At 46.2% G+C, this 17,933-nt stretch overlaps 1 protein-coding gene across 10 annotated transcripts in view; it reads left to right on the top strand.

The window, feature by feature from the left end:
• znf536 (zinc finger protein 536) overlaps positions 1-17,933 on the top strand; it is a 179,810-nt gene that overhangs the window by 75,286 nt on the left and 86,591 nt on the right. For 8 of the 10 annotated variants that reach the window (XM_031809490.1, XM_031809498.1, XM_031809492.1 and 5 more), the window contains one exon: positions 10,167-12,421. In XM_031809490.1, coding sequence (XP_031665350.1) covers positions 10,168-12,421 — 2,254 coding nt within the window. In that variant the 5' untranslated portion in view covers position 10,167. Of the gene's footprint in view, positions 1-1,849; positions 6,337-10,166; positions 12,422-17,933 lie in introns of those variants that run through there. The other 2 variants (XM_031809501.1, XM_031809523.1) reach the window with 2 other exon arrangements.

Genomic DNA, 17,933 nt, shown 5'->3' with positions numbered 1-17,933 from the left:
CTTGGCATATCTAGCCACTGGGATTTTTTCCCCATTCTTCAAGGCAAAACTGCTTCAGCTCCTTCAAGTTCGATTCTCAATTGGATTGAGGTCTGGGCTTTGACAATGCCATTCCAAGACATTTAAATGTTTCCCCTTAAACCACTCAAGTGTTGCTTTAGCAGTATGCTTAGGGTCATTGTCCTGCTGGAAGGTGAACCTCCGTCCCAGTCTCAAATCTCTGGAAGACTGAAACAGGTTTCCCTCAAGAATTTCCCTGTATTTAGTGCCATCCATCATTCCTTCAATTCTGACCAGTCAATTCTGAAAATCATCTCCACAGCATGATGCTGCCACCACCATGCTCCACTGTGGGGATGATGTTCTCGGGGTGATGGAGGTGTTGGATTTGCACCAGACATAGCATTTTCCTTGATGGCCAAAAAGCTCAATTTTAGTCTCATCTGACCAGACTACCATCTTCAGTATGTTTGGGGAGTCTTCCACATGCCTTTTGGCGAACACCAAACGTGTTTACTTATTTTTTTCATTAAGCAATGGCTTTTTTCTGGCCACTCTTCCGTAAAGCCCAGCTCTGTTGAGTGTATGGCTTAAAGTGGTCCTATGGACAGACACTCCAATCTCCACTGTGGAGCTTTGCAGCTCCTTCAGGGTTATCTTTGGTCTCTTTGTTGCTTCTCTGATTAATGCCCTCCTTGCCTGGTCTGTGAGTTTTGGTGGGCGGCCCTCTCTTGGCAGTTTTGTTGTGGTGCTATATTCTTTACATTTTGTAATAATGGATTTAATGGTGCTCCGTGGGATGTTCAAAGTTTCTAATATTTTTTCATAACCCAACCCTGATCTGTACTTCTCCACAACTTTGTCCCTGACCTGTTTGGAGAGCTCCTTGGTCTTCATGGTTCCGCTTGCTTGGTGGTGCCCCTTGCTTAGTGGTGTTGCAGACTCTGGGGCCTTTCAGAACAGGTGTACAGTATATATACTGAGATGTGACAGTTAGATTGCACACAGGTGGACTTTATTTAACTACTTATGTGACTTCTGAAGGGGGTGACTACATATGCATGCACCACTTTTACGGTTTTTATTTTATTTAAGTAATTTTTTTCATTTCACTTCACTAATTTGGACTATTTCATGTAGATCCATTATATGAAATCCAAATAAAAATCCATTTAAATTACAGGTTGTAATGCAACAAAATAGGAAAAATGCCAAGGGGGATGAATACTTTTGCAAGGCACTGTAATACAGAGAGGTTACGACCCATGATGCATTGCTCATGCAGAGATGCCTCTTGAATAGAATATGTACAATCTGCAGCCATGGTAACATAAACAACATATTAACATCATGGTGGTGGGGGTTAGCGATGACAAGGGTTCAGGAAAACAGTGAATGTGAGTAATATCACTGATCACCAGCCACACGGCACTACACCGGGACAATTAAAGAAGAGGCCTTGTGTTGCTTCAAGAGCGAGACATCTCCAGGGAGGGAAGCACGGAATGCACTATACAGAGGGGTCATTTTTCATTAAACATCATCGCTTTCATGAACACACACACACACACGTGCACACACACACACACACACATACACACACACACGTGCACACACACACACATACACACACACATACACACACACACGTGCACACACACACACACACACACACACACATACACACACACACACGTGCACACACATACACACACACATACACACACACACATGCACACACACAAATACACACACACAGACACTTGTTCTCTGCTGAACTGAGTTTTAGCCGCTGGTTGTGAGAGATGGTGAATCAGTGATCATGTTGAAGGTCAGAGAGGGCAGGGAGAAGTGATAAAAATGCAGACAGGTCAGAGAGAGAGGAGTGTGGAGAGACATTTGGAATCCAGGGCTGGTCCTTCAATACACACATCTCTTATTTACCTCAGTAGAATGAAACATAAAACAGTTTTGGTATTGTATACTGTCCTTTAACCTCAGATTTACTGTAGAAATGTGTCTTCTACATTTGCTTTTCAGTAAAAGCTATTACCTTTAGCAACCTCACCAAAAGGAGGCTGCTGTCCTGGGTTGGGTGTTTCACAGAGGAGAACAGGATGAGGAGAGGTTTTTGTAGTGGAGTTCAGAGAGAGGCCTGTTTTGAAGTTTGACCAACTTTGCCTTATTCCGCTAATCAGAGTCTTGTCTTAGTGAAGCGTTGGCATGTAGGCAAACACTTCTGTCTGGCCCGCAAAATGGTTACACTCGCTCTCTCTTCCCCTTCTCCCCCTCTTTCCCTCTCCCCCTTCCTCTCTCACTTTTTGTCTCTGATCCTAAGAGAAGTAGCCCCACTGTTTCAGATAAAGTGAGATAAATAAACATGTTCCCTGATGTCCCGAATGCTCCCCACCCTCCCTCCTGAGAGCACACCCTCCTAACGCACTTCCTCTGCCACAATTAGTCTATAATAAATACACTTTAATGCAGATAATGTGCCCTGCTCTCTGAATCTCCCTCTCTTCCTCTCTGTCTTTCTTTCCTTTCTTATTAAGCCACATTAAGACAGGATCTGACTTTGGGTCACACGAGAGGGAGAGAGAAAATGATGAATTATTCTCAGAGCTACTCACAGCTGCAAACAATAGCTGCAAAGAAAATACAGATATTGTAACGTATGCAAAGAATCGAGAGCATTTGCAGTCAAGTCTCACTTCCTGATGGCTTTGATAAGATTAGTTGCTTTCTTAAACAGGATGTGTGCTGCTTTTAAAAAACTGCTCTATGGACATACCGAGTACAGTTGCATAACGGCCTGCCTTGACAAGAGTGCCTGCAAGAATTGAAAGTTTTCTTCACATGAAGTCTCCAGATTAGCTTGAGCGAGTTTATCAAAGTGATGGAATAAAGGAGATTCAACATTGTCATATTAAAAAGACATGCAGTGGTTCAATATTTAAAAAGCCCAATTGCCTGGACAGAAGTGCTTTTTCATTCAAGAGCATATGGCTCCCCTACCTGTTTATAGTCTCCCCTTATCTTCTCACAGAGAAAACGGGAGAGAAAAATAGATCTTTTTCAAAGACATTGAAGAGTCGTTCAATTAACGGCGGCATGATGTAAAATAATTACTTGACTTGCTTTCCATAATGAGTATCTCTAATTAGCCATTCATTTGTTTGGTGAAAACTCCAAACTACAGTTGTGAGGAGATGGTAAGTACGTTGAAGTAGCACCCAACCCCTCTCCTCCCTTCCCTTCCCTTCACAAAGGCACCATCGCTTGGCTTCAAGGCACAATTTACCTTCCAATGTATGCATACAGGCGACGGAAAATAGTCAGGAGTGTAAGGGATCTTTTTTTATTTTTTTATTAGCTATGCAACAATTAAAGGATTCACAAACTAAATTGAACCTTGTCTCCGTCGCCTCCCAGTTTGATTTCAGCACCTGTCACAACAACAGCCCCTTTTCAGCCATTATGCAAAACTTCCTAAGAACAGAACCAGCATGAGGAGTAGAAAACAGCAATTATTTCTGATATTCACTTACTGTATTTCAGGTAATATTGACATTTAGAGTTTAGGGGGGGGGGGGATCCTGAAAGGGAAGAAAACGTGGCCCGGTTGACTTTGTCAACTGGTGCTAGGCAGATATGGCTTTCTTTTGCCAACATTATAGCTGTTCTAATGCCTGTGAGAGTGTGATGATGGGTGACTCACTCAGCACTACCGGGCTGCCCTTCTCATTTCCCACTGTAGAGTGAAAACAATCGCTGGGTTGATTGTACTGTTAGCATGTCTGCCTTTAAGAAACAGTGTCAGCGATGCCTTGCTAGCGATGTGTCATTCTATTCATTTTCCAGTATGTAGTATTCAAATGCAGGCAGGCAGCCCAGGGGAATAATGTAAGCCATGATCGACCCTACACGGACAGCTACACTGTGGTCATTGTTCGGTGGCCTTTCTCTGCAGTAGAGTAACCATGCGTGATCAGCGATTCGACCGTGACTACTGTAGCCTGCCATGAGGACGTGGCCCCGTTTTCCCGAAAGAGGGCTGTGTCACGAGGGAGAGGGTAGGAGGGGGAAAACGGCACATGACAGAATACGGACAATAATTGATATGTTGGAAATTCTTTCCCATTATCTAAAATCATTCCCTTTTTCATCCCTTTTTGTGCGCTTGTTTGTCCTCGCTGTCATCTTTCTCATCCATCCCCCTTCTTATGGTGAAACAGGCTGGTTAACAAATGTTTGAGCCAATTAATCCCCCACTCGTCACAATGCATAAAATCTACTGGCAGGAGTCTTTCCACACCGCTGTGACCACCATTGCAAGATATACACGTGAAAAAGGCACACACACACACACACACACACACACACACACACACACACACACGCACACACACACACACACACACACACACCTGCTGGACATCAAAATAATACCAGGAATGGTTAGCATAAAAGGCAGCTTTGAGCTTTTGGCCCGGCTCCGGATGATGATGCGGCTGACCAGGACAATGAACTGTGGGAATTCGCTTGTCTCCCGTTGATCTTCCTCCTTGGCATCGCGAAAGCCTGTCAGACGCAGGGGATAAAAAGACAGGCATTTTTCTTTCTCTCTTCTCTTTCTATTTTTTTCTTTCAGCGGAGGGGGCCTCATAGTGATCTGTGGAGATGAGCTGAAAGCCGAACTACCTGTTGACAAGTCCTCTTAAGAGACCTCAATGACATTTTGTGTGGGACTACAGAGCAGAAAGGAAAGGCCCAGCTAGGTCGATTCATATTTGTCACTGTTGTATAGCGTTCAAGTTCTTGTATAGAATTGTTGTTCTGATATATTGGTTTACTTCATTCGTGCTACGTTATGAAGCTCGAATCTTGGTTCTGAACTCCTATGTTAGCGTAGTTTGTTGTGTGGAGTCTAGGTATGTATGAAGAAACGGACTGGGTTTATTCTACTTTATTTCACTTGTTGTGCTGGGAACCGTTCTGTTTTCGCCTCATTACAGCATGTAATAATCCAGTTCAGTCAAAGAGCATGGGGAGGAAGAAAAACAACTCACTATTTTATTGGGTTAATGAGAAACGTCCCGAAGACCACCTGCAATAGACTAAACATGCACGAGGAAAAATTCCTATTAGTTTCAATTTACTGCCATGCTTAAAATGGTCCAGGCTATCTCTACTCGTGTTGGTGTCTGCTTTCCTTCAATATTTTGTAAACATGCATTCCTCAGAATATGTAACATGTGGCGAACGCACACATTTTCCATCAGAAATGTTTTCCCCCTCTAAATTCATTAATGATTTGGTGCAAATATGAATGGAATTCCGTTACTTTGTGAATAATGATTGATTATTTAAAAGCAATGACCTTCATGATAACTTAATGAGGTATTGCATTGTAATTAGTTAATGGATTCTTGTCAATACATGCCAAAATAACAAAGTAGTGCCTTACTAATGGCTTTTCCATTCATAATTTCTCCTTATAAACCTGGTTAAAACAATAACAAATGGGCCACCAAAAGGCTATGAGATGGAGAAATGTAACCACTTTCAAATTCATACACAGCGCTATGGATGCAAGGACTGAACATCCATGATATCAAAAGTATAGCTTTAAACATGTATTTTTTTTGTATTACGATGTTTACTAACATTAGAGTAAAAAAAAAATGATTTGGGGTTCAATCAGTACCTTCACAAGAGCATGTTTGGCATACTCTACTTACAGTATGTGTTTTAGCCTTAGAATATGCAAATGTCTGTGGCGTTCAGTGTATACATCATTTGTAATGCTCACTGGGCAAGTGTCTTCTGTTTCCTTCAACTTTGCATGTACTTTATAGGATCAGAGCACATTTGCCCTCGCCCGTTTGCGATGCTTGTTGCTTCGATAATGACACGTACTGAGCACAAATATAATCGGACAGAAATACACTTCCATTGTGTTAAAGATACCATCCGTAATTAAGCTGTGGGTTGCAGAGCAATTTGCTCAGGAACAAAAAAAAAAAGAAGAAGAGAAATCTGGTTTTGTGCCGCTTTACTAAAAACGGTAAATATTAACCACAAACTGTAAAGTAGAGCACCACTGCACCTCTGTGAGAGAGTGCAAAAGGAAGTCTGGTGGCTATGCAGGCGTCATTTGAGCCTTATCGTTAATGAAAGAGCATTGTTGTAGACACCAGACAAACGTCAGATCTGTTTCGGGTTAGAGCCGGCGTAGACATTGCTACAGTCTGCTGTTTGGATGGCAGACATGTCAAGGTCAAGCATACAGGCGCACAGTTACTCGGGAGATACTTGTAAATACTATCTATGACGGTAAGAAGTTACGACTTGGGACCCTGTGAGTTTCCAATGCGAACCACACAGACTTGAATTGCCTACTTGTGCACAAGAGAAGGAAACGTTGGATTACTGGTACTTACTGTGTAACAACCGGTACAACTTCCTCTAAGTGTGTACGTCAACGATTTTGCTTTTTCCAGAAACGGAGTTCCAAATGAATGAAATAAGACTGTCATGATTACACGGAACACTCATTGTGTTGGTGTTCTAAGAGCCACCTGCATTGTTACTTATAGAGGGCACTCTGATATTGAATTATTGTCAAAAGCAATGTATGTGTGTGTGCGCGTGCGTGCGTGTGTGAATGTGCATCTGTGTTTGTGTATGTTGCTTGTGTGTTGATAGGATGGGGAGGGGGGGTGTCACATAAGAAATGTCCTTTTTAATCAAGAAAAAATATAAAATGACTTGGGAGCAAGGGAAGCATATTAATGGAGTTCATTTGCATACGCTTGTCAGCAAGGATACGTAAAAAAAAAAAAACTGGATTTGTCAGTTCATTTCACATTATTCCATTGTCTATCTGCCTTTGTCATATGTTAAAGATAAAGCCGGAAATCAAATTGAAGAAAAGGGCAAGCTGCTATCTCTATAAATGAGCAACAGCTCATCAGTCTTGTTTGAATCATAGATGTCTAAGGCAAAAGGCAGCGCGCATGCAGGGCAGTTTCAGAAAGGGTTCCGTCTGATATTGGCAGAGTTTACAAAGGATTGTGGGTGGCACGTTTAAGAGTCACTTCATTTTGTCTGGCAATGGACAATCCTTCCTACGAGTTCAGGATGAGAAAGTTATCTAGAAACTGGTTTTATCGACCTGTGTATTCTCCCAACATTGTATTTCGAAAATATACTCATATCAGTGTAATATTATTGCAATATTACAAAGACGTTTTCTGAATGGTATTTGCAGTAGTGTGGGATAGTATATTTGTGTCTCAGTTACATGATAATAAGCTCATACAGTCGTTCGTGACCACGTCAATGTATGTAGGCTTTGCATACATGAGGCATGCCCAGTCATCACATAGGCTACATAATATATCCATTATATCCTTCAAGGGTTCATTTGATGGCCTTCTCCTTTATTACTAGACAATGATTGCAGTCACGTTGTAGAGAAGAAGAAAGTATTCATGAGCAGCCCATATTCATATATATATATATATATACATATTCATATATATATATATATATATATATATATTCATATTCATATTTTAGAGATAAAAGTCAACAACAAGCAACAGTGGTTGGATGAACGGTTGGTTAAGAACAGCCAGGCCTAAGTCTTCCAGGGTGCGAAAGTCTTCCAGGGTGAGACAGTCTTCCAGGGTGTGACAGTCTTCCAGGGTGAGATAGTCTTCCAGGGTGAGACAGTCTTCCAGGGTGAGACAGTCTTCCAGGGTGCGTCAGTCTTCCAGGGTGCGACAGTCTTCCAGGGTGAGACAGTCTTCCAGGGTGAGACAGTCTTCCAGGGTGAGACAGTCTTCCAGGGTGCATCAGTCTTCCAGGGTGCGACAGTCTTCCAGGGTGAGACAGTCTTCCAGGGTGTGACAGTCTTCCATTGTGAGATAGTCTTCCAGGGTGCGTCAGTCTTCCAGGGTCTTCCAGGGTGCAACAGTCTTCCAGGGTGCGTCTGTCTTCCAGGGTGCGTCAGTCTTCCAGGGTGCGTTAGTCTTCCAGGGTGCGTCAGTCTTCCAGGGTGCGTTAGTCTTCCAGGGTGCGTCAGTCTTCCAGGGTGCGTCAGTCTTCCAGGGTGCGTCAGTCTTCCAGGGTGCATCAGTCTTCCAGGGTGCATCAGTCTTCCAGGGTGTGTCAGTCTTCAAGGGTGCGTCAGTCTTCCAGGGCGCGTCAGTCTTCCAGGGTGCGTCAGTCTTCCAGGGTGTGTCAGTCTTCCAGGGTGAGTCAGTCCTCCAGGGTGCGACTGTCTTCCAGGGTCTCCCAGGGTGCGTCAGTCTTCCAGGGTCTCCCAGGGTGCGTCAGTCTTCCAGGGTGCGTCAGTCTTCCAGGGTGCGACAGTCTTCCAGGGTGCATCAGTCTTCCAGGGTGCATCAGTCTTCCAGGGCGCATCAGTCTTCCAGGGTGCGTCAGTCTTCCAGGGTGCGTCAGTCTTCCAGGGCGCGTCAGTCTTCCAGGGTGCGTCAGTCTTCCAGGGTGTGTCAGTCTTCCAGGGTGAGTCAGTCTTCCAGGGTGCGACTGTCTTCCAGGGTGCGTCAGTCTTCCAGGGTCTTCCAGGGTGCGTCAGTCTTCCAGGGTGCGTCAGTCTTCCAGGGTGCATCAGTCTTCCAGGGTCTTCCAGGGTGCTTCAGTCTTCCAGGGTGCGTCAGTCTTCCAGGGTCTTCCAGGGTGCGTCAGTCTTCCAGGGTGCGTCAGTCTTCCAGGGTGCGTCAGTCTTCCAGGGTGCGACAGTCTTCCAAGCTTTTTTTATTTATTTATGTTGTTCTGTCTAGCCTTGCCAGTTGGTGGGTGTCTGGGTTAGCGCTAGATAGAAGCCGAGAGAGATAGCTATAAGCTAGAGAAAGAGTGAGAGAGATCTTAAAAGCGAGAGAGCCCTGTGAAGTGTGTGTGTATGTGTGTGCGTGTGCGTGCGCATGCGTCTGTGTGTGTGTGTGTGTGTGTGCAGGTGCAGGTGCAGGTGCATGTGTCTGTGTGTGTTTAGGTTGGGGGTGTCCCTGAATCCACAGGAGTCTGGACACAAACTGATCTCACTCCACTAAAAGTGAACTCATGTCATGCTAGTGCTTAGTCCTGAAAGGATTTTTTAAAAATGATTATAATCGTGTGTTATAGCACGCTGCCACTGTTACTAGGCAGCATACTAATCAGCTTAATGAGATATTATACAGTATTTTGTTGACCAAGGCAGAACTCACTTTCTTGTGTCGGAAGCTTGACCCTGCCAGTTACAAGGGAAGAACACACCATTATCCTTCTTAAGAGAGGGGAGGGCATCACAAACAACGGGCAAGCAAGAAGACAACAACAGACTCTGCTTGTGTATTCCCTTCAGCTTGACGGTGTATGCTCTGGGCCATTGAAACCATTCTTAATGGCTAGGAGGCCTCTGATACACTGGGAACCCTTTCAATAACACCAACTGTTGTTTTCCTCCTTATTGGAAGCCATGAGAGGAGGGGAAGAGAAGGCAAGAGAAAAGTGATTCACATCAAATGTAATGTGCCTCTTTAATGGAGAATTACGCCTAGACAAGTGTCGCAGTAGGGAGATAAGAGCGTGTGTTTACTGAAGTAACCCCTTGGTTTTAAGTGCTATTGTTAATATCATAATTGTAGCATTGCGGTAGCTTCATGACAATGGCATTGCTCTGTTTCATTAAGGCGTGTAATTGGAGGAATTCTGATAGGATGGGCCCAAGTAGCATAATTAGGCAGCGCCCGCCGTGTTTACTGTGTAATTATTGCATCCAAAATGGTGTTACAGTTTGAGAAAGTTCTGAGAGTTACAGTCTTCCAACCACAAGTGTGAGAACATAAGCTGTACTGAAAATCAAAAGAAGAAAATTACATTTATATGGGCGGCAGGTAGCCTAGTGGTTAAGAGCCGAATAGGTGAAAATCTGCGTTTGTGCCCTTGAGCAAGGCACTTCACCCTAATTCCTTCTGTAAGACATTCTGCTAAATGACATCTCTATTTCCATTCATCATGCACTAACAATTTACTCTAATACTTCTCGCTCTTTTCCGGTTTTCAGATTTTTGGATGAGCCATAGCTCTTTTTCAATGCATTGCTTATCAGGTTGATTGACTGTGGTTGACCGTTGTGATATCCTTCTCTCTTACAGGATGGAGGACTCTAGTTTGTGCCTTGGTGTGTCTTCAGCAGTATCGGACGCTGACAGAGACCATCTGAGCAACACAGTGCTAAATGGCCGATACCCCATCAGTCAGAAGCTCCACCAGCTGACGGCCCAGCTGGGCCACGCCTTTCCCGACCTACAGAGCCGACAGCAGATCCCAGAGGAGAAAGCTGCCACCCCATTGGATGAGAAGAGCCACGCTGCCCTGGCCAGTCAACCAATCAGCAGTCAGATGGCACTGCTCGCTAACCAGCTCAACCGGGACATAGATGCAAGTGCCCTGGCCAACCTGAATGGGCGTGTGGACCTGCAGCAGTTTCTCAATGGGCAGAACCTGGGCATCATGTCCCAGATGAACGACATTGAAGACGATGCCCGTAAGAACAGGAAGTACCCTTGTCCGTTGTGCGGCAAGCGATTCCGCTTCAACAGCATCTTGTCGCTACACATGCGCACACATACAGGTGAGAAGCCTTTCAAGTGCCCCTACTGCGACCATCGAGCAGCACAGAAGGGTAACCTCAAAATCCACCTACGCACCCACAAGCTGGGAAACCTGGGTAAGGGACGCGGCCGCGTCCGTGAGGAGAACCGTCTTCTACATGAGCTGGAGGAGAGGGCCATCCTGAGGGACAAGCAGATCAGGAGCAGCAGCCTCCTTCAGCCAGCTCAGCCCCTGCAGCACCAGCCACACCTTGGCCCTCAGACCCAGCAGCAGCAGCAACAGCCTGGCTCTGCCTGTGGCCTCCTCACCCCCACCAGCCTGGGAACTCCAGACTCCCTCTCCCAGCCGTCGTCCTCCCCCAAGCCGGCCAGCGCCCAAGATGACCAGGCCCTGAACCCACCCACTGGATTCCGCTGCACCTTCTGCAAGGGCAAGTTTAAGAAGCGGGAGGAGCTGGATCGTCACATCCGCATCCTGCACAAGCCCTACAAGTGCACCTTGTGTGAGTTTGCTGCCTCGCAGGAGGAGGACCTGATCAGCCATGTGGAAAAAGCCCATATCACGGCCGAGTCAGCTGCGGGACAGGGTGCAGCTGGCGGCACTGAGAAGCCTGCCAACGAGTTCCGCTGTGAGGTGTGTGGCCAGGTCTTCAGCCAAGCCTGGTTCCTCAAGGGCCACATGCGCAAACACAAGGACTCATTTGAACACGTCTGCCAGATCTGTGGTCGTCGCTTCAAGGAGCCCTGGTTTCTCAAGAACCACATGAAGGTCCATCTCAATAAGCTGGCCATCAAGAGCAAGCCCCCAGCAGAGGACATTAATGCTGTCAACACCATGAACAGCATGGCCCAGGAGGCCCACGCTAACCTCTACTCACGCTACATCTCCTGCCTGCAGGGCGGCTTCCTATCCCCAGACAAACAGGGTCTGAGTGAGCAACACCAGATGCTGGCCAAAGCCGGCATTGCCATGAAGGAGAAGGAGATGCTGGGAAAGCTGCTAGGCCCCATGGCAGGGATGGGCCATGGCCTTGGTGAAGGGGAGAAGCGCTCTCTCCTGGGCTGTCTGAACCTGGTGCCCCCCCTGAAGTCCAGCTGCATGGAACGCCTCCAGGCGGCTGCCAAAGTTGCAGAGATGGACCCGCTGAATAGCTATCAGGCATGGCAGATCATGGCACGAGGCATGGCCATGGACCGCGCCTTTATGCCCAAGGAGCAGCACCATGAGCAGCACCATGAGGAGAGGATCAATGCTGCCGGCATGGCCTTCACTAAAGAGAAGCATGACTACCCTATGATGGGCTCCAACGATGGCTCCAAGCAGAAGCAGCACATCGAAGCTCTGCATGGCTCGAAGGCCGGCAGTGGAGCCATGATGCCCCTGAAAGACGACAGAGTGGGTTTCGACAGCCACCGTGACTTCATGCCACATCATGGCGGCCATGGCCTGGGCCTGGGCCACGGCCTTGAGTACAACCACCTGACTAGCCTGAAAGAGAAACCCACAGAGTGTCCTGACTGTGGCCGGGTCTTCAGGACCTATCACCAGATGGTGGTCCACTCTCGGGTGCACAACAAGGAGAGGCGGCCCATAGAAGAAGCCATCCAGCAGCAGAACAACACCACAGGACTGGATGAGCGGCGTGGCTCAGCCAGCGACCCCGAGTCCCAGTCCATCAGCAGGTCCACCACCCCTGGATCCTCCAACGTGACGGAGGAAAGCGGAGCCGGAGGAGGCCACTCCCAGACCGGCAGTGTCCAGGACGACAGCCCACACCCTTCCTCCCCATCCTCAGGTAAGACTAAGTCATTACTATACCCTGAATAACGGTCAATCCCATAGTCACATTATCCTCACTATCAGGACGTATTCTTCATTATTTATATGGGGAGGACACGTAAGGGGGAGACCATTGTGTCCAAAGAGGATACGTCCTTACACAAAGATGAGTGCTGATGGCTGGCACAAGATCTCTGACAAACATTCACTTTGACATCCCTTCTACACAACACTGGACCCTAAGGAGTCCACTCGGACTGGAGAGAGAGTGTGTGTGGGGGGGGGGGGGGGGTCTGATCAAAACTGCCTGTTCAAAAGCAGAAAAAAAGCCCACCACAACTCCGAGCGGCACATTCCGTGCATAACTGGGATACTTAACGCCTCTGTTCAAATACCCATCAAACACCCTCACAGAGCCTGCTTCTATAGGATACTTTCTGCGCACTGTTTTTACTGGAGAGCGGAGGCCTGTCTAAACACACTCACACAAAACAATCAAATGGAGATGCTCAACTCCCACGACGGAGCTGTGACTTGTGTCCTTCACACTGGCACATAGAACACAGGCACGGTGGAGTGAAGAAGACGCTCCCTACAGACTAGCATGTGTCCCCGTGTAAAACGAGTCAAGACTACGAGCACGGGGCCAAACATATTATGAGTGATTCAAACGTCTCCTTTAACATGGGAAGGAAAGCGATTCCACCGTAGTCAAATAAGCAAAAGCAGATACAGTGTCTGTTTAGCAGGATTAAGAGAGGCTGTTCCTAGTGATTAGAGAGGTTTTAAAGGTAACTTTCTCATTCCTCTGGGTGGAGCACCACATCTAAGCAGCGTGCCCGTTAATTAGGCCATGACTATGTGAGAATCAGTTGGTTTAAGATAAACACAACACTAATTAAAGATATTCATATAAAGCAGGTCCAAAGAAATTGAACTTCATTTGCGGAAGTGAAATGTGCTTTTTAAGTCGTCTGAAAAAAAGTGGCTTATGCTTAAGGCTCGAAAGCAACTTAATTCCAACAGTACAGACACAATTGTTTATTTATTCACAGTAGCATAGAGTCCTTATCATCCTAATGTAGTGTGATGGGTTTGAACATGGAATGGGCTATGTTTATTTTAATCTAAGAAATAATAACAGACAACCCCCCCCCCCCACACACACACACACACACACACACACACACACACACACACACACACACACACACACACACACACACCAATTAGGAATAAATGAAAACTAGAGTGAGATAAACACGTATTTTCTTTATAGAGGCTATTAAACATAGCACTTTTCAACAGGGTGGGGGGGGGGGGGTTATGTTGCGGAAGTCATTATCTTCTGAATTTTAATGCAGGAAGTTTAATTTATTTTTCTTATGGTTCCCAAGTACTTTGAATCTGAGAAATGTAGCTCATGGCATTTAGCTAACTTTAGAAGTATTTACATATGTGTGATGTGAAGAACTTCCACGTCATCAAAAACTTGAAAAATCATGTTCAAGATCATGTTCTTACAAATATTGCCAATTGAAATTATATTTACAATAAAACCTACATCAACTGAAATATTTTGGGTATTCATGCTACATAAAAAACCAAGTTGAATATCACACACACACACACACACACACACACATGCACGCACGCACACATGCAGACATGCACAGACACTATCTCTCTTTCTCTCTTGCCCTCTTCAACACTCTCTCTCTCACTCTATCTCACTCTCTCTCTGTAGTCCTACCTCGTCTATCAGTGTCTCCTGCCCTGCCTCCTCCTCTGTCCCTCTCTGAGTGCTGTGATGGAGTGTGATCGCCAGCTCAAACGCCTGTGTTTTTCCACCGTACAGGGGGATGCGGGCATCGTGCCAGCTCCCTCCTGCTGGCTCTAACGGGCCTTAAAGTTGACCTTGAGGGCCCCCCCACCAGCTTTTTTTTGGGGGGGGGGGGTGTCTGTGCGGGCGGGGCTTACATTGTTACAGGTACAACCTCTTAGCCTGGTTCTCTCTCACAGTCTCTCATTCAGACACAGTTCACAGGCTGTTGTGAGACTCAGGAAGCTGTGTATACACCACTCTGTGTATACACCACTCTGTGTATACACCACTCCACCATAACAACAGGGTCAAAGGGGAAATATACACTAAAAATAAAAAAAAGGTTTTGTTTTGTTGTAGTGTGTATTTCATTAGTGACAGCACAAAGCCCTACAAGTTGTTCATAACATCATAACATCCTTCATAACATTGAGTATGATTCATATTTGGAGCTTTGGGACACCTAATTTAGAAACTGAGGTGTGTGAGAAAATGTGTCTGCAGCTAATGTGGAGGAAGGTGCCATTTATGTGTGTGTTTGTGTGTGAGTGTGTTTCTGCTTATGTGTGTGTATGTGTTGCGTGAATGTGTCAGTGTTCTTAAATTAACAGGATGTGGCTGGCTATACCTCTCTGTTAGTCTTAATATTTCACTCTTGCAATTTTGCTTGTTGAGAATTGTTTGTGTTTCATTGTAAGGCTGTGTGTGGTGCGTGTGTGTCTTGAAAACATTGCTAACCATCACCATACCGCCAACCTCGTAACCACCTTCCCACTGCAATTTTCAGTTAAACTTGAATTACAGTCATCAACAATAACATCTCAACTGTGAAAGAAGGTCGAGACAATCTCTTTTGTCTTTGACACAGCACTTGTTTAAAGACTTGCTGGAATAAAATGTCTGCCTCAGAAATATCCTTCAGAGACCTTGCTTCTCTCGTCCACGCCAGTAAAACCTTCAATGCTTTTGTGTTTCATAGAGACGTCAGAACCTTTCGCCTCTTTTTCATAAGTACAATTTCCCCCCCCTAATCATCTCTTTTATTTGTGTTATTAGGCTAACGGATTGGTTTAACTGCGGAAGGAATCTATTGCTTCAGATTTCAAAGTTCTCCAGACTGAATTGGGCTTGATAAACAAGAATGTTCCTACTTGATAGTGTCTCTCTCTGAATGCATCATGGTGGGCCTCAGAGCGACAGGCCCTGCAGAGTGCAGGTCTTAAACAGAGGCTTACCCTGAATGGCGGAACAGAACCCATTGAAACCTGATGTAATACTATGTAAAGCAGTGCTGCCAGTGTGTTGTAAGATGGGGGGGTATTTATGTTGACATCCATTGTAGATTCCGAAATTTAAGAAACAAGAGAGACAGAGAGATTGGGACGAACTAAAGGCAAGTTTAAAGTTGTTTCTGGTTGGGCCTCTTACAGACTACGAGGATCCTGTTGGTTGCTAGCGTGAGGTAAGCGTAAGCAAGCAATTCGCTGTTGAAGGCACTGGGTGGTCAATCCCGAGGTCTGCGTTGGCCGTGCAGCATTCACGGTGACGAGGCCTCTGCAGAAGTCAGGGCATTCATGCTTCTTGCGCTTTGCCGAGCAGCGCAGAGCTGTTGGGAAGGAAGTTGTCAAGGAAGTGAGTTTTTGTTTATACAGGACCTCCCGCCCCCCTCACCTACCATCGACCAATCATGTCAATGTGGAGCTGTACGAAACCCCCTGCGTTGTTCCAACATTTGGGAGGCGCACAGCGACGCGGCACGGAGCTCATTTTGGCCTCAGGACGCTCCGACCACATTTTCGGGTCAAGAATAAATAGGCTCTTAGTCTACACCTGTCGCACACAAAGCATGTGACAAGTACAATTGTATTTGGGCTGCATGGAGAAATAAAGAGAGCAGAGAGACAGAAAGAAAGAGACACAGAGAAAAGAGGAGAGGGAGTGAGGCAGAGAGACAGCGCGAGAAATAGAAAGAGTTTGAGCAAAGGGAAGGATGGCAACCAGTTGATGACAACGACTTTCTGCTGAGAACGGAACATACAGTATGATCATGCAGCTACTCAGAACCTGGTCGCATCAGACTGTAGAGAGAGAGAGGGGCTTTTCTCAAGGCCTCGGGCAGGAGCACCTCCACTCCACCCCTCACTCCCACCTCTCCGCTCCGGCTACGAACCTACTCCTCCTTTTCCTCTGGAGAATCCCCCATGTCTAAATGTTTTTAAGAGGAACAGCGTTTTAACATGGCAAGGATTAGCCGTATATCCCTAGGTCTTTACGGCTCTCAAACATGGAGGCAAAACGCTTGCGCCATACAAATTGAAATTGGATTTGCCGACTGACGCCTTAGGTTATAAAGCACGGATATTCATCTAATTACGTAATTACAATGGGGGGTAATTACACATGCAGACTTACTGTTACATTGTAATTGCTGTGTAATTAAAGCAAAAATAACTAGAACTGTTCATGCCCAAATTGTTAGAAAAGCTTGGCAAGTGTCAAAACGGTAGCTATCCGAAACCACTCATCTGTCTGCGTTTGTCTCCGTGGAAACCAACTCTGGTATAAGATTGCTATTCAATCCCACCTTGACTGTCATACGAAGAGTTACATTCTATCCGTCTCTCGTCATCTTTCTAGCCCGAGAGGCAAGACTACCGGCCTCTGTTCAGATATGAAGTGGCGACCAAGAACGTGACCAAAAATAGACATAGAAGTGAAAGGAGAAACAACTTAGGGCATTTGTGGCATACAGTAGATGGCATTGAAAGTGTGATTTAAAAGCCCAGTGGTTTGAAGGCTTGGTAGAGCTGGCCTGTGAAACCCCACCCTGGTGTTAGATGGAGGAGAGCCATCGGTCTGGTTGGCTTCTTCAAAGGGCTGGAGCTAGTATGGCGAAGCAAACAGGTATCTGTGGGATCACGGAGAGTCTACTTCAGTACACTCTTTCTCACAAAGATACCAGACCTTTGAAATGAGAACAGTGTTCTGTCTGTGTGTGTGTTTTTATAGCTAATTGTCTTTCTCTCTCCCTCTCTCTCCATCTTTCTCTCTGTCTGTCTCTCTTTCCCTCTCTCTCATTCCCCCTCTCTGTCTATCTCTCTCCCTCTCTCTCCATCTTTCTCTCTGTCTATCTCTTGCCCTCTTTCTCTCTCATTCCCCCTCTCTCTCATTCCCCCTCTCTCTCATTCCCCCTCTCTGTCTCTCTTTCCCTCCCTCTCATTCCCCCTCTCTGTCTCTCTTTCCCTCCCTCTCATTCCCCCTCTCTGTCTCTCTTTCCCTCTCTCTCATTCCCCCTCTCTGTCTCTCTTTCCCTCCCTCTCATTCCCCCTCTCTGTCTCTCTTTCCCTCTCTCTCATTCCCCCTCTCTGTCTCTCTTTCCCTCCCTCTCATTCCCCCTCTCTGTCTCTCTTTCCCTCTCTCTCATTCCCCCTCTCTGTCTCTCTTTCCCTCCCTCTCATTCCCCCTCTCTGTCTCTCTTTCCCTCTCTCTCATTCCCCCTCTCTGTCTCTCTTTCCCTCCCTCTCATTCCCCCTCTCTGTCTCTCTTTCCCTCTCTCTCATTCCCCCTCTCTGTCTCTCTTTCCCTCCCTCTCATTCCCCCTCTCTGTCTCTCTTTCCCTCCCTCTCATTCCCCCTCTCTGTCTCTCTTTCCCTCCCTCTCATTCCCCCTCTCTGTCTCTCTTTCCCTCCCTCTCATTCCCCCT

This window comes from Oncorhynchus kisutch, linkage group LG3, assembly GCF_002021735.2.
Source record: "Oncorhynchus kisutch isolate 150728-3 linkage group LG3, Okis_V2, whole genome shotgun sequence".
NCBI lineage: Eukaryota > Metazoa > Chordata > Actinopteri > Salmoniformes > Salmonidae > Oncorhynchus > Oncorhynchus kisutch.
The sequence above is the reverse complement of the archived record's forward strand: the minus strand, read 5'-3'. Positions and strand labels throughout refer to the sequence as shown.